The 24,424-nt window shown below is 38.7% G+C and overlaps 1 protein-coding gene across 1 annotated transcript in view; it reads right to left on the reverse strand.

The window, feature by feature from the left end:
* Positions 1–24,424, reverse strand: part of LOC136884661 (gastrula zinc finger protein XlCGF7.1) — a 73,773-nt gene that overhangs the window by 41,220 nt on the left and 8,129 nt on the right. Inside the window, exon 3 of the mRNA XM_068230137.1 lies at positions 5,274–5,369. Coding sequence (XP_068086238.1) covers positions 5,274–5,369 — 96 coding nt within the window. The remainder of the gene's footprint in view (positions 1–5,273; positions 5,370–24,424) is intronic.

Consider the following 24,424-nt stretch of genomic DNA (forward strand, 5'->3'; position numbering starts at 1 on the left):
GGAGCAGTGAGGGTTCTACACTTTACTGAGTCCTGCTTTTATTAATTTTCATTTCTTACACTTCTAGGCATCCTTTACAAAGATTTGACTTTCCTGAAGTCTCAGATATTCTTCTAATAAAGTTATAGTAAACAGAAATAATAATTATCACCACGTAAGCACCGACTACAGACAAATTTATTGTGAATACCACCTGAAACATAATGCTGGACTCATTTTACCAAGTAATAGGTATATATTCTACTCACAGGTAATGTTTGCAATTATCTGGGCTTAAGAGAGACATGATTCTTTAGCATACTGTGGTGTTTGCTGCAAGGTAAACATGTCAGCACATTTGAGTTCAGAACTTGTAACATAAAAGATCAGTTTCAAAGCAATAGCGTAGATTATTCCATTAGTACAGAGGTATGAGACCTATTCTTCATTGCCTGGAATGGCTACATGGTACTAATCGCAGCCAGCATGTGATTTTTCTGAAGGATTCAGAATTCAAATCTAGATAACAGCTTTTCATTTCTTATCTTTATACTCTTACGGCAATCACAGTTAAGGTTTAACTTATTAAGGTTTAATTTCCTTAAGTCTCAAAAGTCACTTCTCACCATTAAAAGGAAAGTATACATCAGAAAGGAATAATAACATGTGACTTTTATATGGCAAATGGCTACAACAAATGAAGCACACTGCACTTTTTGTCAGCATTATGACCCACCCACTCAACCAAGCAACTGTGCACATTCGACTGGAAGAACAACTGGACTTCTTACGCAGGTCATATGAAACAGCACATAGTAATCTTTACAGCAAAGTGCTGGCAGGTTCCACCATGTGCGTTGCAGCATGCAAGAATGACTCACCTCTACCATACTCAGATATGCATTAATGAAGGAGGTGGTCATTTTGAACATTTCCTTAATTAACCCCTCAGCGTCGCAGCCGTTTAAAGAGCTTCCTACCCCGCGGCCGGATGAGATTTCAACTACGCGCGACTGAAATACATTGATTCACTTAAAGCATTACTAGTAGTATAAGAGTAGCCCGATATTCACAAAATTTGGAACTCCTTATGGTAGAACTATGTACATGAAGATAATTACATAATTGTTTCACATTTCCTTAGTCATTTACTTCCGTGTGATAGAGTTCGAAGCACTCTTCGAGACAGAGACCCAAGGCACACTCCTGGCAGCAGTACACCGATGTCTACTTTTCACCGTGTTTTGAACACGTGATACAACGTCTCTGAGGTTTGGATTTCTCGCTCTTGGGTGCTAATTTCCTGATAAAACGTATTTCCTGCAACCTTGGAACTGTATTATCTGATGTGCGCTGGCCTTGAATATTTCGTTTCCCGCCCATGAAGCGTATTTTGTGCTACGTAAACAAACCTTCCATCAGCTGAACCCGATAAGATAAATGCTCAATGTTTGTCCCTGTGACTTGTCTAAATATTATTAGAGAATCTAGGAATCATAATTCACTGTTGAAAACTTCCCTTTGACCTGTATGCGTATCTATAGTCTCCTACACGAAATTTCCAAGTACTGGTTCCTCCTCATCGTCACTCTTATCATTTACCACTGCATCGGCCACAGCCACATCATCTATTTCATTATCACTACTGCTAATACTGCCACTACTACTTCCGACTAAACTTCCATTTGAATTATACAATATTTCAAGCATGTTACTCTCAGCAGGAGCTAGCCATTGAGCGCGGTGCGTCACACAAGCTGATGAAGCTGCAGCGGGACCGAAAGCGGCAGAACGAAACTGAATGAGGGGAATAACATTTATGACGAATCAAACCAACTCGATACATATTTCAGATTAAAAGGTCGATACATCGTCTTTCAAACGAGATATATACCATCAAATCAAGACCAACTACAATATTATAGGTTGTAGTTGGTCTTGATGAAATACAGTAGAGACAATACATGACACTGAGCGAGATATCGAGGGACAGCTATTGGAGCTCACTCTAGCGGATAGACCTGAACGGTACTGATTCTGTCATAAGAGCACATGTATTTTTGTGTGAAGTTTTTGGTGTTATTTATGCATTTTCAGTGAGCTGACATAATTAAATAGTAGCGTGTGTCATTCCTTGGTATCTCCTCTCAACATGAGGGGAAAGGTATGTGCTGTGTTTGGCTGCAGTAATTACGAAGTAGAGCAAAATGCGCGCTCGTTCTTCAGGTTCCCTCGTGACAAGAACATGTAAGTAATATTGTGTTTCCATATATATTCTTCCAGTGACAGAGATTTTTATAGTACTTCATAATCTTCTGACCTGCTCGACTCATGTTTTAACGGGCTTAAAATATAATACGCATATTTTATTCTATAGTGCAGAAGTTAACCTTCAATACCGATGTGTTGTTGTAGGTGTGATCTGTGGGTTTTGAAATGTCATAGAAGCGATTTGGATAAAGTGTACAAGAAAGAAGGGACGTTACGCTTGTATAAGAATTATAAGATCTGTTCAGATCATTTCCAGGCCAGAGACTTTAAAAAAATCGTCGACTATACAGCCAAGGGTATGTTACATTTTTACTCTAATTGTACGTAAATATTCCTCAAAGCATCACTATCGACAACATTTTCGAACTTTTCTTTCTTTTATCCCTCTTCTCAGATTAAAGCCGGGATTTTATAGATTTTATTTCTGTTAGTAGGCTTCATGTTAAGAGGAAAATTGTCCAGCTATTAAATGTTAATTCATTGCATCATATGTGTAAGGAATGTGCCAATAGTTTTATTGACAAATGTCTTAATGTGATGATACATTGTTTTTAAATGAGGAAAAAAGACAAATCCAACCATAAGATTTCAGGCAGGTATGCTAAAGCAAAAAAGTAATGCATAAATGAAAGATCAAGCCATTTCACAGCAGTCCATTTCACACCTTGTTTATATGTCTAATTTCAGTCTTTGAATAATAACCCGGCTGTGAGCTTGCATCCGGGAGATAGTAGGTTCGAATCCCACTATCGGCAGCCCTGAATATGGTTTTCTGTGGTTTCCCATTTTCACACCAGGCAAATGCTGGGGCTGTACCTTAATTAAGGCCACGGCCGCTTCCTTCCAACTTCTAGGCCTTTCCCATCCCATCGTCGCCATAAGACCTAACTGTGTTGGTGCAACGTAAAGCCCCTAGCAAAAAAAAATGAATAATAACCTTTTAAATAATTCTTCATTCATTTATCCAGAATTGCTTTAGCAACTTCGAAGTTAATATCTCAATACCACTTTCTTTCTAGACGTAATTTATTTATCGATTTCCGTATATACATTTCCATTGATATTTGAATTTAGCACGATTTGTTCAGGTCAAGTCACTAGGAGCGCCACCGTCAAATTGTCTCCCATTTTAGCAAGGCGAAATCCGTAAGTGTCGTGTATTGTCTCTACTGTATTTGATACCATGCACAACTGCTTCTCGTGTCGTATGGCAGAAAGCAGCACTAACTGATGCCTACACAGAGCACTCGTGGAGAGTTACGAAAAGACTACAAGCTGAGAAATAAAGACAAATATAATAAATAAACCGCACTCTTAATACAAAATTAGAGCAAAGAACATCACACAAAAAGACAAACTTCTCATATCATCATTTCTTTATTTTATTCTGTGGGAAAGAATGAAACAAACGGACTTTTAAAAAGCAGGGATTGGTGCTCAGACATAATTGACAAATACTTACTCTTGCAAAAGCAACCACACTTTAACGATTTTCAATTCTTATTTATAACACTGATAAACCCGAAAATGTCTTCTTGGAAACAAAACAATTTGCATATCCATAACACCAAAACTCTTCGCGCTATAGCCGTAAATGCGAAACCATATATGGGTCTATACCACGTATAGAGGTCGGCGGCTACGGAAGAAAAGGGGGTCTATACCACGTATAGAGGTCGGCGCTGAGGGGTTAATCAAATGGCCAAGCACAAGGCCATTGCACTTCTGTTGGTAGGAGCTTATTTTACTGCAAATAACTCTTTTAAGACTTACTTAGAAATGAACATAACAGAGTGCCTGCAACATGAGAACTGATCATGATTTAGATTTGTCTTCAATAACAATGCGACTCCCACGAACATTTAACAACAAAATTAAACAATCGTCCTATACCGCACTCGAACCTCCCACTAATAGGCACCCTTTCTTCCTTTATCTTCTAGTAAGCTCGACTATCACGAGCTGTTATTTGTGATGTTATATCAAGACTACCTCTAGTCATTCAGCCATCATATTCTCTGTACATGAAGTTTCTGTGATACAGAATTTTCACGATTTTTTACAATCATCCAGTATTTTATCATAATGCTAATTTCATTGACACAAACAAATGAATGAAAGAAAGAGTAGTAAGACCAGACATCGCTGTGAGTAGTCAATGTCAATGTTTTTAGGTTAGGCTATAATCTGCGGGTTGCATAAAACTGAGTGAATAGGGGTAGCTGTACCACTCAATATAGTGAATGGGTGTGGGAAAGTTATCACTTTACAGGGGTGTCAGGAGAACTGAGATACAAATACGTAGGTGAATCTGTATCAGAATTGTCTGGTTTTGTTTAGTTCATGGACCCGCTGTAATGAAACCCCAAAAAGTGTTAAGTGCCTTTACTTATACCCGAATGCTTCAAGATTTACCACACAAACGTTCCGTTCTGATGTTATTACTGGTTGAATACAATTATTTTGAATGCATCATTGACAACTGTGCATGAAAATTCTGGCTGCTGTTCAATTTATGGCATTTATTTCATAGCAGTTCACTGCACTTCTGACCGGATGACTTACTGAAGTTGAGGGTGATTTAAATCTGATTTTTAAGTGAGTGTGCGGAACCATCAAACCGGAGGTGATTGGGTTAATGCTCAAAAGGAAGGACTCTCTGAATGAAATAGGGCAGTTTACTCAACTTGTTTTACAAAGTGTCAATAATGGTAACAATGGAATAATAACTTGTAGAAACTGTGTTTTCAAAAATATTTACACAGTGAACAGTATAAGTAGCTTCCATACCAGCTTCCACATGAAATGTAGTGAAGGTTTTTGGAAATATACCATCTGCAACCTAGTGCAAGATCTTGGAAGAACTTAAAGCAAGTATGAAAATTAGGTTACAAAAGTTCATATTTTCCCCACGACATTCAAATATCAGGTATTGAAATGAAGGGTCATACTAAGAAATCTGTTTGGCCATCTTCTCACTATTTCCATTATCAGACAATGGCTTATCAAATTATGTACATTACCTCAAATGCGTTTTCCTCTGTTGACCCTGGCTCTGTTAACTTTGATGTGGTTTCTTGTTTCACAGGTATCATTTCTGATGCAAGTTGAAAATGTTCCTGTGGGAAAGGATATAAATTAGGCATGCTCTTTGCACCCATGTACCTGTTTAGTCACCAACAAATGAGCATGATAATTCATTACCCCTAAAAGTATTTGAGTTATTTTCAAAATAATACAAATGGTTAGGAAAAAATTCTACATGTAGAGGATCCTTGAAAGCAAAGGGCGCAGTTCAGGAGATGAAAAGCATTCTATTTGAATGCTCCGGGATACCTTTTTATTGTGGAGCAATCATATCACACATAAAACCCCTTAAAACATCACTGTGATATCAGGAAAAATGTACAAAAATACTGATGATAATTCTATTCAAGCTAAACGAGACAATTTTTAAAAATTCAGACCACTAACCTTTATACCAGCAAGTACAGCTTACCATCTCGCATGTTGTATGTTATAAGACCAGATACAATCAACTGCCACAGAGAGCCCTGGTATTACAGAGAAGGTATACTAAAGAAATCTTCTTCTCTTTGTAACATCTCTTCATTGGATGTCAGTTGGTTCTTGTTCACAGCGACTCGGAAAAGAGTGTGGTACTGAGCCCATATCATTCTTGTAGATTCCACAGCCAAGATATTCTCCTCCTTCTCCTACTTTTCCTTCTTTCAATTTTACCTTGTCTGAAGGAGTCTATATTATTTTGAATGATTTGGCCAAAGTACTCAAGTTTCGTCTTTTTGATATTGTGCATGACCTCCAGCTCTTTTTTCAGGTGTTGGAATACTTCAGTGTTATGCATTCTGTCAACCCATGATATTTGGAGCAGGCGTCAGTAGCACCACATCACCCGAATGGTAGTGTTCTCTGTTAGGGTCCAAGTCTTGGCACATCAAAATAAGACAGAAGATACATAACACCAAAGTAAACAGAGATTGATCTTAATGTCCCTGTTACAGAGAAGTTTGCTCAATTTCTTGACTGCAGTCCTTGCCTGCTCAACCCGGGACCTAATTTCAACACCATTGTTCCGTCTGTGATCAAGTTTGCTGCCGAGATACTTAAAGCACTGGACTTGCTCCAGTGATGTACCTGTTATTTTCATACTAACAGGTTGAATGATGTGCTTACTTATGATCACTACTTTGGCCTTTATAGTGTTTAAACGCAGACCTGCTACAGAACTGTGTTCAATCACACAGTTTAGGAATGTCTGCAGATCTTCAGCACTTGTTCCACGCAGAACAGTATCATCTGCATATCGCAGTTTATTTATTGTGATCCCATTAAGAAAGATGCCCTCCTGATTTCCTGCTAATGCTTCAGAAAATACACTTTCAGAGTACATATTGAAGAGGAGTAGAAACAGAACAGTGCCTTGCCTCGCTGCTTGCTGTATTTCAATAGCACAGGTGTTTGTGCTGTCGACCTTAACTGAAATGGAAATGGCATATATGGCTTTTGGTTTTATGTTGCACCTACGCAGATAGATCTTATGGTGACGATGGGATAGGAAAGGCCTGGGAGTGGGAAGGAAGCAGCCATGGCCTTAATTAAGGTACAGCCCCAGCATTTGCCTGGTGTGAAAAGGAGGAAACCACAGAAAACCATCTTTAGGGCTGCTGACAGTGGGGTTCGAACCCACCATCTCCCGGATGCAAACTCACAGCTGCGCGCCCCTAACTGCACGGCCAACTCACCCAGTCATATGGCTTTTAGTGCCGGGAGTGTCGGAGTACATGTTCGGCTCACCAGGTGCAGCGCTCATAGGCGACTGCATGTCGTGATGAGGATGAAATTATGAAGACGACACATGCACCCAGCCCCCGTGCCAGCTAAATTAACCAATGATGGTTAAAATTCCCGACCATGGTGGGAATCAAAACCGGGACCCCTGCAACCAAAGGCCAGCACGCCAACAATTTAGCCATGGAGCCGGACTCAACCTTAACTGATGTGGTCTGATTCCAATGGAGGTTGGCAATAATTTGGATATCTCTACCATCCATGCCCATATCATGCAGGATATGCAGCAAGGTTTCCATGTTCCACAAGGTCAAAAACGTTTTCTTAATCAATAAAACAAGCACATACATCCACAGCGATGTCTATGCAACTTTGAACCAAAACCTCCATCCCCAGCAATGTCTCTCTGGTGCCAAGTTCTTTACAGAAACCAAACTGGGTGCTACCAATGTTGGATTCACATTTGCTGTTTATTACTAAATAAATGAGGAGGGGGTTAGTTTTCCCTTACTCCCCTTTCATAGCCAGAAAGTGATATTACATATTAGTCTGCCAAGACTACTGATTTTTTTATATCACACCAACACAGACATACCTTATGGCAATGATGAGGGGCAGGGACTGGCAAGAAGCGAGTGTAGCTTTAATTAATGTATGGAAATGGGAAACCACAGAATACCAACTTCAGGGCTGCCAACACAGGTGTTCAAACCCACTATCCCAAATGCAACCTGAAAGTTCAGTGACATAAACTGCTTAACTAACTGCATGATACCTATGAAGCCTTATTAGGCATAAACAATGATGAAGCATAATTATAATTGTGCATTGATATTTATTTCAGACTATAAAATAATTTTGATAATTAATGTGACTTGAACTACTGGTGAACACATTTTTCATTCTTCACAGTAAAGACTTGAACTCTTGTCAATCAGTTCTGCTAAAAGTAAAGTGTCCTTGTGGAATCATTATTCAAGGAACCATGACTTTGATCCATAACATGCATTGCAGTGCCATCTGCCTTCCCGTGTTCATACTATATTGTGAGGGCACTGCTTACTTCTGGAAGCTTTCGTGCTTGTGTAGCTGCCTGAATGCGGCTTTGTCTGCTGCTGGACTCCATTGTGATCGGACGCATGTCAGGCTAATCTCTAGCCATGGCGCGTCGTCCCAGTGTAAAAATGAAGAAACAATCTGGACAGATTCCTTCACACTCCCTACATGAAGGAATAATAATAAGTGTTTTTAAACTGTCCTAATTCTCATCTGCTTTTATTTTGAACATCATGTAGATGAGATAAAAATAACTTAGCGTGAACTCAAAATAGTGTGTTAAAGTATGTAGTTGGGAGTCATGGAAGTAATAAAACCTTTTTGGCATGAAATTCTTAAGGAATCTACACTCTTTTCCCCAAACTGATGAAGTGACATTTTTGACCTAACTGTATTATATATGGTGCATTAAAAGTTTGATATTGGTCATGAAAATTTTGGCGTTGTTACGCAGTGTCGCTTTAAACATGTGAATGGATTATTGCATGATATGCACTACATATTATTGACAGCTACTTATAACATCCATATTTACACTGACTGACAGAGCAAATGCAACACCAAGAAGGAGTGGTTTGAAAGGGATGAAAGTTGGGGAAAAAACAGAGACGGCACGGACGAATAATTGATGTTTATTTCAAACCGATATGCAGGTTACACAATGCGCACGGCATCAACTCAGTAGGATGTAGGACCACCGCGAGCGGCGATGCACGCAGAAACACGTCGAGGTACAGAGTCAATAAGAGTGCGGATGGTGTCCTGAGGGATGGTTCTCCATTCTCTGTCAACCATTTGCCACAGTAGGTCGTCCGTACGAGGCTGGGGCAGAGTTTGCAAACGGCGTCCAATGAGATCCCACACGTGTTCGATTGGTGAGAGATCCAGAGTGTACGCTGGCCACGGAAGCATCTGTACACCTCGTAGAGCCTGTTGGGAGATGCGAGCAGTGTGTGGGTGGGCATTATCCTGCTGAAACAGAGCTTTGGGCAGCCCCTGAAGGTACGGGAGTGCCACCGGCCGCAGCACATGCTGCACGTAGCGGTGGGCATTTAACGTGCCTTGAATACGCACTAGAGGTGACGTGGAATCATACACAATAGCACCCCAAACCATGATGCCGTGTTGTCTAGCGGTAGGGCATTCCACAGTTACTGCCGAATTTGACCTTTCTCCACGCCGACGCCACACTTGTCTGCGGTGACTATCACTGACAGAACAGAAGCGTGACTCATCGGAGAACACGACGTTCCGCCATTCCCTCATCCAAGTCGCTCTAGCCCAGCACCATGCCAGGCGTGCACGTCTATGCTGTGGAGTCAATTGTAGTCTTCTGAGCGGACGCCGGGAGTGCAGGCCTCCTTCAAGCAATCGACGGGAAATTGTTCTGGTCGATATTGGAACAGCCAGGGTGTCTTGCACATGCTGAAGAATGGCGGTTGACGTGGCGTTGGCGGCGGATGCGCCGAACCTCGCGTGCTGACGTCACTCGGGCTGCGCCTGGACCCCTCGCACGTGCCACATGTCCCTGCGCCAACCATCTTCGCCACAGGCGCTGCACTGTGGACACATCCCTATGGGTATTGGCTGCGATTTGACGAAACGACCAACCTGCCCTTCTCAGCCCGATCACCATACCCCTCGTAAAGTCGTCTGTCTGCTGGAAATGCCTCCATTGACGGCGGCCTGGCATTCTTAGCTATACACCTGTCCTGTGGCACACGACAACACGTTCTACAATGACTGTTGGCTGAGAAATCACGGTACGAAGTGGGCCATTCGCCAACGCCGTGTCCCATTTATCGTTCGCTACGTGCGCAGCACAGCGGCGCATTTCACATCATGAGCATACCTCAGTGACGTCAGTCTACCCTGCAATTGTCATAAAGTTCTGACCACTCCTTCTTGGTGTTGCATTTGCTCTGTCAGTCAGTGTATTACAATCAGCAAGGGTGACCTAAATTTTATCCTCGCCTTTTTTTTTTCTTTTTGCTATTTGCTTTACGTCGCACCAACACAGATAGGTTTTATGGCAATGATGCGACAGGAAAGGTCTAGGAAAGGGAAGGAAGCAGCCATGGCCTTAATTAAGGTACAGCCCCATTTGCCTGGTGTAAAAATGGGAAACCAAGGAAAACCATCTTCAGGGCTGCTGACAGTGGGGTTCGAACCTACTATCTCCCGGATGAAAGCTAACTGTACCTCCATATGACCCGATACATTTTTACCCTTGAATATGTTTAAGTAACTATCTGGTAAATTAGTTGTGTTCATGGTAAATTATAGTTTAATCAGGCTTCTATGATGTATGGAATGTTTTTAGTATACTGATAATCGTCTAAACTTTAGGACATAGTAGGAAATGGTGTCTAGTATTGGATGGTATTGTTATTAAATACTTACTGTTGTTTTTGAAATTGTATGGAGGTTCTGTTCTATAAATATGTATGTTATGGTATATAAAATTTAATTTTTATTATTTTATTATTATTTTTTAAAAATAATTTAGAAAATCCTTGTCAACTCCTTATTTTAAATGTTCTTAATGCATTCCATTAACAAATTAAATTTGAAATTAACCTGAATCCCCATGGATATTTGTTTTCTTTCTAAACTGTATTTTGATAGGTTATGCCACATGTAATATATCAAACTGTAAATTTGTTGTCCCTTCTTAATTATGTGGCATTGTGATATTTTACATGGTTATCTTTATATTTCATTGCAGTGAGCACTCAACTTACTGGTTAGGTAACCATCTAAATTCATATTTTCTACCATATAAATTACTTTGGTACATTGTTGTTCATTATTTTCCTATACCCTACCTTAACTGATGTTTTAGTAAAGCATATGAAGAGTATATTAGAACTTTTTTAATTTTATTGATGACAAGATGCCTCTATTAATTGAATCAAACCTCCTTGGAGGTAATGAAATATGTCACTAATGTTACCATTCCATTAAGATTTTCTGGTGAATTAGGAATTACCATGGATTCTTCTGGTGTACATTGGTATGTTTCTTCCCTTCTCTTCTGGGTGTTATTGGGCTGTTACCCCCATTTGTTTATTTCACAGGGGTGTTTCCTATTGAGCCTCAGTATCCTACAAAATCCTCTTTCTTTGTACCATGTATATTGTGGGTGTGGCATAATTTTTTGTTGGCTTCTGTGATTGTTATCTTAATTTTGGGAATCAAACAGTCAGATCTTTGGTCTTGTGGATTTTTAACAGAGGAATTGAAGTGGAAACTTGGAAGTGATTGCCATTGGATCTGATTTAATATTATCCTCAATTGAAGACTTGAAATAAAAAAGACTCCAAGTGCCAAAGTAATAGTTTTAAGGAAAATGAGTTTGAAGTATGGAAGGCACTGGCATGGAGCACAGAGCATGCCATCTGTTAACAGATATTATTACTACACCATCATTTGTGGCAGTTTGAGCCCTTTATATATTGTTAGGCTTGGCGTGTAGATTCTATTTCACACAGTATCACAAAATGTGTAACTTTGGCGCATAGAGCCTTATTTATTTCAGGTCTTCAATTTAGTGATCTACGTTGTCATTTTTTAATATTTTCCTTCATTCAAATAGTGCCAAAGAATGAAGTTAGGGTTATTTTGTAAAATTTATCAAGATAGAGAGGATACCCATCTGACTAAACTGTTATAATTACCTTATTAATGAGACTTCCTTTGACCTAGCATTACTCGGATGAGTATTTTATTTTCTTCATGTTAATTATTTTTTAATCTCATGAGTTCATACTAAACTCTATTTCATTCCCCATTTAACTTTTCTTTGAGTACATAGTCACCACCTGAATTTTGGGTCAACCTTTCTTTTTTTATTTGGGCTGCTGCTACCATCTGTCACCAACCTAATGAAGTCTATCCACTCCCATCACAGTCCAATATTGTAGTGCATTCTATTCCCTCTCCATCTTCTGATTTACCCCCCACACACTGAACATGAGCATGAGCTCTACAAGATCCGCACATTTTGCTGTAAGATGGAATGCCAACCGCTGATCTCTCAAACTGATCCACCTGTCCTTGGACTACAAGCCAGAGGAGGAGGAGAACAGCTAAAGAGACTGGTAATTTTTGGAGGACAAAGGTGTTGGCACTAAGCAAGGGCCCTCTCCTGCAACCATGGTCAATATCCTGAGCAACAGGGATCCTTCAGGAGAGCCTGTGAGGTTATGTTAGGGCTGACAGGTTAGGTTATGACATTAAGACCGTGGTAAAGTCAGAGGTAAGTGACCTTGCTGACACTACACCAATCAAAAATGCTGATTCAGAAAAATTCAAATCGCCCACAGTGGATCACAACCGCCCTAGCACATACTCCTGATACCACGGCAACATCAGGGCATAAAATCCCTACTCCCTTACCAATTAATACTATATTCATGCACGGCTACTTGAGACCTCATTAAACAGCAATCACACTTTTCTGGAAGCCTTCTTTGCAGTCTAAAATCTTTGCATTCTTTCTCTGGCAGCCTGTCTTCTTTCTTCAGATTCCATTCACAATGCACAGCTGCCAACATTTAGAAATCAAAAATAGGAAGATTTATTATTTCTTGGATTTCATCACATACATTGTGCCATGGTCTAAGTGAAAAAAGGACAGGATAAAAGTCATGCACACCTATAGTTAAAACGAGATTTGATCATTAAATTAAAAATCTTAAACTGAGAAAACCTAAAAATGCTCACTCTCATTTATGACCCATACATAAGAATGATAATATTTATATCACAACGACACACCAACAAAATGCATAATAATTTCCTTTATTAGACTGTAAAATGAATTTTAATTTTATAGGTGTCTCTGAACACTTGGAGATAAGGTGTGTTATGTTTTTTGGCTATATCATGATTAGAAAATACCAGAAACTGTCACCGACATAGTTTCCTGAAGTACATTCAACTCATTAAAATTATGAAGTAAGCATGAATGCAAATGCACTGAAATACACAAAACCAGCATATACAAAATAAACCAATGTGTCTCATTCATTATTAACATATGACGTTGACAGGGGGGAAAGCACAGTTTCTCAAGACAAAATACATGGCCTACAACTCCAATGAAATTATGCACAGAAACGATGTTAACAGTGCGTGAACCACACAATAAAAGCCTCATATTTTAGTCCCGATTAACTGAGTCGCTAGCACACGCTAACCTCTCTTGCTTGTAGGACAATTGCCATCCTAAACACCCAGCTGTAAAGCACACATGCTGCTGTAGCAAGCAGGAAACACGATACAATAAGGCGACGAACGAAACACTCGAGAAATAAAGCATCAAACAAATGCGCTTGAAAATGAGGTTGCATAAATTACAGAAGCACATAAGAATTTATCCTTTATTCTGCGGGAAGACTCTTGACCATACTGGAGGTTATATTAATCAAAAATGGAAAGAATTAAAAATAAATTGGACGACAAGGTTAAAAACGGAATGTTTCTGAGTATGATATACATGTTGATTCCCATGGGGAATCTGAAATATTTGTCCTGAATGAGTCTCTTAGTGCATTGGCACTGCCGGTGGCTCCAGTTAGCCTACGCAGTGGCCTCCACGGTATGCACTAGCCAGCGTATTGGTAGGTGTGCTAGGTACCAACTGATGAGCCCACCCTAGCACACGAGGGCGAAACGCTGGCAACCAAGAATGAGTTAGCTGGAAAATTTATAATGTCCAATAACGGACCATTTACATTGGTATATGTTTCTGAGTAAACGGAAGGTTTGGCAGGTATGATCATGGAAGATTCTGAAGCTGTCCATCAATAATCTATACTTTGTTTGGGTTAGGGTTTCTTTCTTATTTAATTGAGATTGCTCAAAATCCTTTTTTTATCTCCCAGAACCATTTGTCAGAAACTTTTGAACTACTGCCAAAAGTTTTTAAAATCTGATTTCTCAGCCTCTTCTTATCCATTCTAAGCAGATGTCCATAAAATTGTAGTCTTCTTTTTCCCACTGACTCAATCAAATTTTCACTTTCCTGGTACAATTCTCCACTTTCTCATAACCTATACGGGTCATCTAAGATTATTGGACTTTTGGATATTTCTCTCAAATTTCTCAGCTTCTTTTAGTCCCAATATTCTTGTCATTAGGACGCATTCACTATCATTAGACACTGTTTTTAATCACCGTGCTGTAGCATCTTAGTTAAGCTTGCCTTGACATGGTTTTCTCTGTATAGAACAAGTATCCTGCGAAAAGCAGCGGCCATCTTCTCTCGCCAGATGTAGTTGGCTTATCTCTTGCTAGTATTCAGCTGTATGATTTCACCGAGATACTTGAATAATAATTATTAAATTAATGTTGTAATGGTCCACCTTTCAATTCTTAATTTACAATATATTAATTTAATATCTATTATTGTGATTACAATTCAATACAGATCAGAACCATGAAGTTGATATCCTATGAGGTACTTGAAGCTGTCAAATCTTTGTATCATACCATGCTCTGTCTCAAGTGGTGAGAGGCTGTTTTAATGTTGGTCATATATATGTCTTTTTCAAAGGAAATTTGGAGTCCTACTTTACCTGCTTCTTGCTTTAGTAAATATATCTACTCTCTATCTGTGTGAGTGTTTTCCAGACATGATTGTGAGATCAACTGTGAATGCAAAGCAGTTGATCTTAATGTTGTTTCTTGATCCTCCAATGTATACTTGGTTGAGAAGTCCTTTCTTGTCCTGATTTCCCATTCACAGATAATGCTTCCAAAATAAAGCTGACGAGAACCAGAGATAGCCTATCACCAAGTTTGCCACCTGTTTAGATTTCAAACTCCTTAGAAAGCTCTACCATGAATTTTACTTTCGAATGGGTTCCGTTTATATCTGATCCAGGTTTTCAGTTATTTTGGTGTCTACTTCGAACTCTACCAGTATAATTATTGTAGATAAATGAAGTAATGCACCTAATCAGTACAATATGAAATTAGTACTTCAGTTTATTTTAATTACAACACTAGTTCTGGCCTACTGATATTAGGCCATCATAAGCCATATACACTGGTATACACTGATGATATGATGATGCTTGTTGTTTAAATGGGCCTACCAGTTCCTGAAACTATTCTATCTTAATTTTTCACCAATTGCTTTTAATTTCATACAAGTGTTTAACAAATTACTCACCGATCCTGAAGACAGTGATTTATATTTATCAAATTATACCAACAGATCATAAGAATTTTCAAATGTTGTGTTACATCTTCAAGACTGACTCTTTTTAGATCAGAAATATTTTCAAGTACTATGCCGTCCATTTTTGTTATGTGTATGGCCAATTAGTTTTTTAAGTATTTAACGACCTTATGGCAGATGATGGGCTAATATAAATAGACTGAAACTAGTAGCATGATTAAAATAAATTGAAGAATTAATTTTATATTGTATTGAGTAAGTGGAGTATCTTACTTGTCTACAATAATTATATTGCCATCCATACGGAACATGAAAATGATAAACTCTTCCCTGCTGACCTAATCATATGCTTTCTTCAAGTCTTTTTCTTACAACTTGTTTTATGGCGGTATAATTTAAAGGGGACTGGTATAACTACTGCCATCTATAAATGTTAGTACTTACGGAATTTAAAATGGATCATTTAACAATGCCCCATGAACTGCTAGACAGCAATTGGCTTCAATCTGTTACTTGTAGTACATTTAATATCTTGACTGGACCTCGTGGACTAATGTCTATGGCTTTTATTCCTTGACTCCACGGGGCGTGAGTCAATTGTCGACATGCGTTGACCTGTGTTACTACTCTGTGAACAGGGAGTTGGCTTTGAATCGTTTCCCACATGGCTGTGTTTGCAGTGACACTGCATCTAGCCATTATGGCTAGGGGAAATTATTGCCGTCCACCCTAGTTAAGGGACTGAAATTGCTATGGAGCCTCTCTTACTTACATTGTGCCTGCTGTGTGACGGGTTAATTTGTTTTGGTTGCAGTGTTATTTAATTTTGTTTTAAATACTAACCGTGTGTTATATGCCACTGTTTAATAAAAGGGAATCTGTAAGGATTATTAATGGATCTCTTTGTCGGTAAGTTTCGAAAACATATTTTGTGTGAAAGTTAGCTTGTCTACCATGATTTTGTTAATACCAGGAGTCTCCAGAATGTAAACATACTAAGATAGAGTTGATAAGAGAGAGCTGAATGGTGGAACATCCCTCAAACTCTATCTTATTAGTTATACATCAACATGGAAATTAAGATCATAACCTACGATAGAATGTAAACATGTCAGAGTGAAATATATTGCAGTGCAGCGCAAGGGTGTTGCATGGATATTTCCTGTGATATTGTGTGAAAATGCCTCAAATGTGGTCTTCATTGCCTGAAATAATATTTCAAGAAGTTTAAAAGTGTTCGCCTATAAATTTCAAGGTGATATCTGGTACGTAACTTGACGCCCTTAAAACCAAACAACTGTGGTCTCTGTAATTAAGTGTTCTTTCAGTATTATATTTAAAACTATTCTAGGCTCTGCCAAGGCCTAGTAGCATGTTATTAGTGTCCCCTTCAAACTTGACCTAAAATAAGTATTAGATTATATGTGGATAATAGCTGGTATCATTCTTTCATTGAGTGTGTAATGTTAAAAGTTTATACAGGCACAGCCGTGTCTTCATTCAGGAAACTGGTTTGACAAGTTTGGGGTCAAGTGAGTATTGATTTTTCTGGCCAGATGATCGACCAGCACACCGCAGTCACGTGACCGTCCAGGAATTTCCCAAGGTTGCTCCATATCGCTAGCGAGAGGCGAATATACTTGAAGCTGTACTTTCTAGAATAATGATAGCCTATCAGGAAAAAGTGTGATGTCCAATTACAAAGCAATGTAATGCCACACCTCCAGTTGAAAACGTGTGCATAAGGAATAAACCTTCTCTCTGATTTCGATGTTCTCCGAGTGCTACAGATTTTTCTGAACCAAGTTGCGTATCTTCATAATTTCTCCACGTGGTCGTGTATGATAAAATTCTAAACTGTTTGTGCCAGTTTCAGCTATCATCGTGACATGTCACAATTGTATTCGCCAGGATGTCTCATCCATCTTCTAGAAGAGCCACTAATTTGCACCTGGAAATGGACTTTGCTGTCGATATGCTGTGCTAAAATGTAGGCCATCTAGCACAAGGGAGTTAGCGACTGGACGCAGATCAACATCTGAGCAGATTCCTTCATTGGAGGCGAAATCCAGTTCCAGCAGAAATTGAGTATATTTTTGTAACATTTCACTGTTCATCTATGTAGAAGTAGTACGATCCTTTTCATTGATGTTAGTATTCCTATTAGAATAGTTGTATTATGGTACATCTTCATCCTTCTTTCTCAATGGTGTAATGGTAGTGTTGTTACATTGTGTGTGAGTGATTTGTTGGATTCTATTAGCGTAGTTGGTCAGTGAATGTCTTCAGATATTAGTCTAATGTCCCTCTGAAGGTTTAAAGTAATATTTAAAAATCAGAGACCTCTCTGATAAAATATAATTTTATTTGAAACTATATCAAACTGTATGAACTCATGTGGGACAGAACTACGTCATACCTCATATGTTGAATTTCAATGGCCATTTCACCTTATGTATTTCTGTGGAGTTATGCATGTTAGTGTCATCAAATTCAGCAGTAGATTCAGATTTATTTTTGGGCAGAATTAATAATCAGCAATGATAATAATAATAATCATAATAACTGAAGGTCCAGTTAAACTAAAATTAATCGTCATGAATGATAAATGATATTTGCTGATTTTTTCTGTTATGTTGATGTGTGCTCTATTGGTGGATTATGTGCCTGGAATATGGTGATCCTGTGGGATTAATTTGTGATTATATTTGGAGAAGCATGTATCTTGAGTACCATGTTTACTGCAAATTTGGAGCACGTGTTATATAATGTGGATGAAATTGAGGAGTAATAATAATTTATTGCGACTCATGAACCACATGTCCGATGACATTGATGTTTAGCCATTAATTATGTGCGTGGTAATTGTCGACCAATTCTTCTGAATACTGAATTACTGATTTTTAGATGATCAATATTGTGTTAATTGTACTATTTTCTTTTCTAAGTGACTGCCCAGATTCAATCATAATTCAATTAATGTTGAGTGATTTACCAGATACCATCGTCTGAATATTCCATGGACATGATTAAAATAAAAATCAAAACTTAAAACTAAATTCCAGAATTCAATTTTATCACAAATCTACAAAAAGTTGACATTGACGTACTATTTAAAATTGAACAGGTGTTTATTATTTCATTTGCGTATGAGCAAAGTACAGAACTGTTAAATATTGTAAATAAATACTTTTCAAGGTGTCATGTAATATGAGTTAATTGATGTCATTCATTATTTAAAGCACATTAGAAGAATTTTCATGGAAATAATCATTCTTGAGAACATTATAAATTTTTGTAAAGTCTAAAACAGACATGATTAAGTGAATTGAAGTTATGTTAATTGAGATATTTTCGAGGGTGTAATCCAGATGAATTGGGTCAGAAAGTTGATTCAACATCAATGGAACTTATCCATGAATAAGATAAATAATAATGTAATATTTTCTAATAATATATGTAGACTATGACGACACCATTATCAGTTAATTTTTCTTTATGAAATTGAAGTTATAATTTTTTCTGAGCTAAGAGAAATGCTACTGGGATAGCATATTGTTGTTAAAATTTCTTTGCAATTTGTTAATAATTTGATAGACGTCAGGAAGAGGTTTGCCCTCAATATTTTTTCTAAAAGCCAGATGTGGGCTAATTTTTACTTTATTTATATTTCACTTAAATTTAGGCTTCGTTATGGAAGGAGAAAGAAGTTATTATTGTATCAGAAAACCTTAGGAGAAGAATTCAAACAATTATCAGCAAGATTATATTGTTAAAAATTGTGTTTATTTCATGTTCAGTGAAGTGCTATTTATAATAAATGTCAAACCTATTGTTTTCATTGTTTTTCCATTGTTGTCAGTCCTTGAACTTTACCTGCTCTTAAATATAAGCAAAGCCAGTGAGCGAACGGTCCACGTCCGGGACTCTCGTTCACCGGGTGAGCCTGCCGGGAAAATAGAGGACATTAACATTGTTAATATTTAAATTTGTCGTTCTCAGATGTGTTCTACTTAATTTTCTTGATGATGATGCTTGTTGTTTTAAGGGGCCTAACATCAAAGGTCATCGGCCCCTAAACTTAATTTTCTTGGGCTATTATTATTATTATTATTATTATTATTAGTATTAGGTTTTCTTGGAACTTATTTATTTTCTATATAATACTGAAGGTGCCATTATCCTTTTGGAGCTTAACTTGCTTTAACGTTAATGTGTTGCTCCATCTTACAACAGTTATGTCACTGTTACATCAAGATAGTGGGTATTGATTAGATATGACATATGATAAGGATAACATGACCATTATGAGTGGACTGCCATTCAAGTAGCATTGTGGAGCAGACGCTCGTGTGGGATAGTGGTCAAGTAAGACCTGATTGATGATGAATGGGGTTTATTATACCTCATTAAATAACATTGGCAACGTGATTTAAGAAATGTGATCGCCACAATGTTTCTACTGTTAAATGTGTAATGGGATTTGGTGAAATTAACTATTTTTGGTGCGAGTATGTCGTGTTTTGACAGGTCCCCGATTTGTGAATTTTTTTAGTTCTTACTTGGCCTCCTACACTTGTAGTATTTTGAAAATGTTGATTGGGATGTGTTTCTTCCCTTCTCGTTTAACTTATTAATTTTATTTCTTGTGTGAATTTTAAATGGTGTTGACATTTTCAAAGCTTTTCAATACTGTGGAGATAAGTCTACTAAAAGGGTTCATTGAGAGCTCTCTACCAAATAGTCAAATGACTACTGATATAAAGGTTTTCTTTTAAAAAAAGGAGCTGAAGTTTGTGTGCAAGATATATATATTTTTAAAGGTATTACACCATTCATGATTTAATATAGTTCCAGTGAATGAATTTATTTTTTCCTATTCTTATTTAATTTCTTGTTTCTTTTAAAATTTTATGGATTATTTATTCATACTTATTAAATTTTCATGTGGTTAAAATGCTTTAGTGTTTTAGGGTATTTCGCATGAATTGTTCTATCCTATTCCTCTGGATCCACTCTCTGTTGAAGTTCCTTTCGGCCTTTGGTTCTGCTCAGATTCCATCGCTTCCCAGTCCTGTGTCTTGTGTTTTTATTGAGGCCTACCCTAAGTAGTTGGCGAGATTTCGCGCTGGGATGGCCTCTTGTCTCTTTCGTGGTAGTGCTGACAATCGAAGATCTCGGCTGCGATGTTGTGTCACCAGTTGTTTGACTGCCCTCTTTTTCAGTTGTTGGTACACCACAATTTTAAGGTGACGATGTAACAGGAAAGGCCTAGGAGCGGGATGGAAGCGCTGTAGCCTTAATTAAGGTACAGTCCCAGCATTTGCCTTGTGTGAAAATTGGAAACCACAGAAAAACATCTTCAGGGCTGCTGACAGTGTGGTTCAAACCCACTATCTCCTGGATGCAACCTCACAGCTGTGCGCCCCCAAATGCACAGACAACTTGCCCGGTTCTTGAAGTCTACAAGGACAACTATCAAATCTTTTAAGATATAGATTTCCAGTACCTTTTCAGGCTCCAAATCTGTACCATGCATGCTCTACCTTTTCTGAAGCCTACATGACATTCTCCAAGCTGATGATCTATTTGCTCACTAGCCTCCTCTGCTGTGCTTTGCAAAGTGCCTTACATGTTATGGGGACAATGTAAATGCCACAAGAGTTATTAGGATCCATTTTATCACCTTTCTCATGTAAAGGATGAATCAGAGCAGTTTTCCACTCATTAGTGATTACTTCTGATTCCCAGATACTTACTGATTATGCCTTAAAGTTTTAATTGTCATTTATCCAACACTTTTCAGCATTTCTAATGTGACTGAGTCTTCACCTGCAGCTTTGTTATTCTTTAGTTCCACAACTATTTTATGAAGTTCTTTTTTTTTGTCCAGTGAATCCTCATCCTAGAATTTTTCAAGGAAATTTATCTTTGGGCTCTTCATAATTTAACAGTTTCTCGAAGTATCTGGCCAAGATCTCACAATTTTCATCCTTGTACACTGCCAGTTTTCCACAGTCCCTTCGAAACTCAATTTTGATGACTGATACCCATCCCTTCCTTTCCAACCACTCCTAGCTAACGAACGGAGACTATTGTCGGGATTGGATAATGATATAGGATAGGGACATGAGGCTCGGGACCACCCGAGAAAGAACTCTTAATTTGAACTCATCAATCCTTTGCGGGGAAGGCAGAAATAACTACTCTACCATGAAAAAAAAGGAAATAAGAAAGAGAACAAAATTTATTAGATAAAACAACCTTGGTGGGATAATACGAAACAAACAAATAGGGCTCATAAGTTCTTTACATAAATGGCAAGAGCTGCTTTAGAACTGAGTGAGTTCACCATGCTGTTAGGGGTGCACAGCTGTGAGCTTGCATTCAGGAGATAGTGTTCTAAGAGCCCACTGTCGGCAGCACTGAAAATGATTGAATGAATTGTATCCATGAAATTTGTGTATAATTCCTGTTCTAAATGGGGGGTAATAATTGCTTTCATGCAAATCAACAGTAAAATCAGCAGTAAATTAATAAATACCACTATTACTACAGAAATATACATACATACCAAGAGCAAATATTTCGCTGTAGACACAACTCCCTTCTGTAGCATTCCACTTCATCTTTCTATCTTCAGTTTCCTTCTTGAGGACCAGGGTTAGCATCAACAAATGGGAGTGCTATGTCTTGTATTCTCAGTATCTTTGTCCATCATGATTAGCGCGAACAGTTCAAATGGGAAAATGGAGGTGAAAAGTATATCGTAAGACAGAAGATGATTTTTGTTGAAACAAAAAAAACAACATGATCCCTGGATCAATAATTATAATAATTAATGAGTTATGGGCCAAAGTAAACAACCCGCCCTAATGACATGTCATAACACGTTCTCTTCCTGAGAATTCACACACAAGTGTTACATGAACAAAAGACATACTGAAATGCTGTGACGTAGTAAAATTCACAGTCATAAAGTAGCAAAGTGTGTATAACACTGGTGGAAAAAAATATCCGAATACCAAGAAGGAGTTGTGCTAGATTAATGGACATTGACAGGCATGCTTATACATCTGAAAGATAATGGTGATTCAAATTTCCTGCAAATCGCATTAGTGTGGTGCTAGTAGCGACCCCATGACTTTGCTTTAAACATAGGTTATACTGTGCAAGACCTGGAGACTGGACAGAGTGACTCTGAGTAGGTCAAGAATGCATTTACAACAATGAAGAGGCCACTTTCAACAGCGCACTGCGGTTGAATGAGGCCGTATAATAGGACTGCGTGAAGGTGGGTTTCCCTTCTGCGCTATTGCAGAACAACTTGGCAGGAATATCTCCACTGTCCATATGTGCTGGCAGCAGTGGTCACAAGAAGGTGCACTCGCAAGAAGACCGGGCTCCAGACATCCCCATGGCACCATCGAGAGGGAGGACCGCCGTATTCAGCATATGGCTGTGACGCAGCAGACAGTGTCTGCAATAGCAAATTGAGCGGCAGATGGTGCTACAGCGACACAACAAACTGTTCAAAATCGGTTACTTGAAGGACAGCCCTGAGCCAGATGCCCTGTGGCATGAATTCCATTCACCCCAAACTACCGCTACCTGCGACTTCAGTGGTGTCGAGCAAGAGCATAATTGGAGGATGGAGTGGAGGTCTGTTGTGTTTTCCACTGAAAGCTGGTTCTGCCTTGGTGCCAGCGATGGCCGTGTGTTGGTTGGATGATGATGATGATGATGATGATGCTTGTTTAAAGGGGCCCAACATCTACCTTATTGGCCCATGTTGGTTAGGACACGTGACCTCCTGCATTCCACCTGTTTGTGGTGTAGACACACTGAAACTACACCGGGAGTTCTAGGCTGAGGAGCAATGTCCTATGACAGCAGGAGCACTCTCGTGGTTATCCCATGCACTATGACTGTCCAGCCCTGTGGTGTAGGGGACAACACGTCCGCCTGTCACCCGGTGACCTCAGGTTCGATTTGTGGCAGGGTCAGGGATATTTAATTGTAAATTATTAATATCCCTGGCCTGGGGACTGGGTGTTTGTCATCCTTAATGTTCCTCTCCTCACAATCAACGCTTTACATTTCTGCAATTTCCAAACACATGCAGGTTCATAACATATGGTGCAAGTAGGAGCAAAAGATCTTTCTAGGTTGATGCCCCGAACAAATAGCATTTTTCTTCTTATTATTATTATTATACATACATACATTATCATTACAGACTGTTACGCCTTTCAGCGTTCAGTCTGCAAGCCTCTGAGAATTTACTAAACGTCGCCACAATCCTCGATTTGCAACTAGAGTTGTGGCCTCGTTTAGTTCTATACCTCTTATCTTTAAATCGTTAGAAACCGAGTCTAACCATCATCGTCTTGGTCTCTCTCTACTTCTCTTACCCTCCATAACAGAGTCCATTATTCTCCTAGGTAACCTATCCTCCATTTGTCTCACATGACCCCACCACCGAAGCCGGTTTATGCGTACAGCTTCATCCATCGAGTTCATTCCTAAATTAGCCTTTATCTCCTCATTTTGAGTACCCTCCTGCCATTGTTCCCACCTGTTTGTACCATCAATCACTCTTGCTACTTTCATGTCTGTTACTTCTAACTTATGAATAAGATATCCTGAGTCCACCCAGCTTTCGCTCCCATAAAGCAAAGTTGGTCTGAAAACAGACCGATGTAAAGATAGTTTCGTCTGGGAGCTGACTTCCTTCTTACAGAATACTGCTGATCGCAACTGCGAGCTCACTGCATTAGCTTTACTGCACCGTGATTCAATCTCACTTACTATATTACTATCCTGGGAGAACACACAACGTAAATACTTGAAATTATCGACCTGTTCTAGCTTTGTATCACCAATCTGACATTCAATTCTGTTGAATTTCTTACCTACTGACATCAATTTAGTCTTCGAGAGGCTAATTTTCATACCATACTCATTGCACCTATTTTCAAGTTCCAAGATATTAGACTGCAGGCTTTCAGCACAGTCTGCCATTAAGACCAAGTCGTCAGCATAGGCCAAACTGCTTACTACATTTCCACCACCTAACTGAATCCCTCCCTGCCATTTTATACCTTTCAGCAGATG

This window comes from Anabrus simplex, chromosome 13 (assembly GCF_040414725.1).
Source record: "Anabrus simplex isolate iqAnaSimp1 chromosome 13, ASM4041472v1, whole genome shotgun sequence".
Lineage (NCBI taxonomy): Eukaryota > Metazoa > Arthropoda > Insecta > Orthoptera > Tettigoniidae > Anabrus > Anabrus simplex.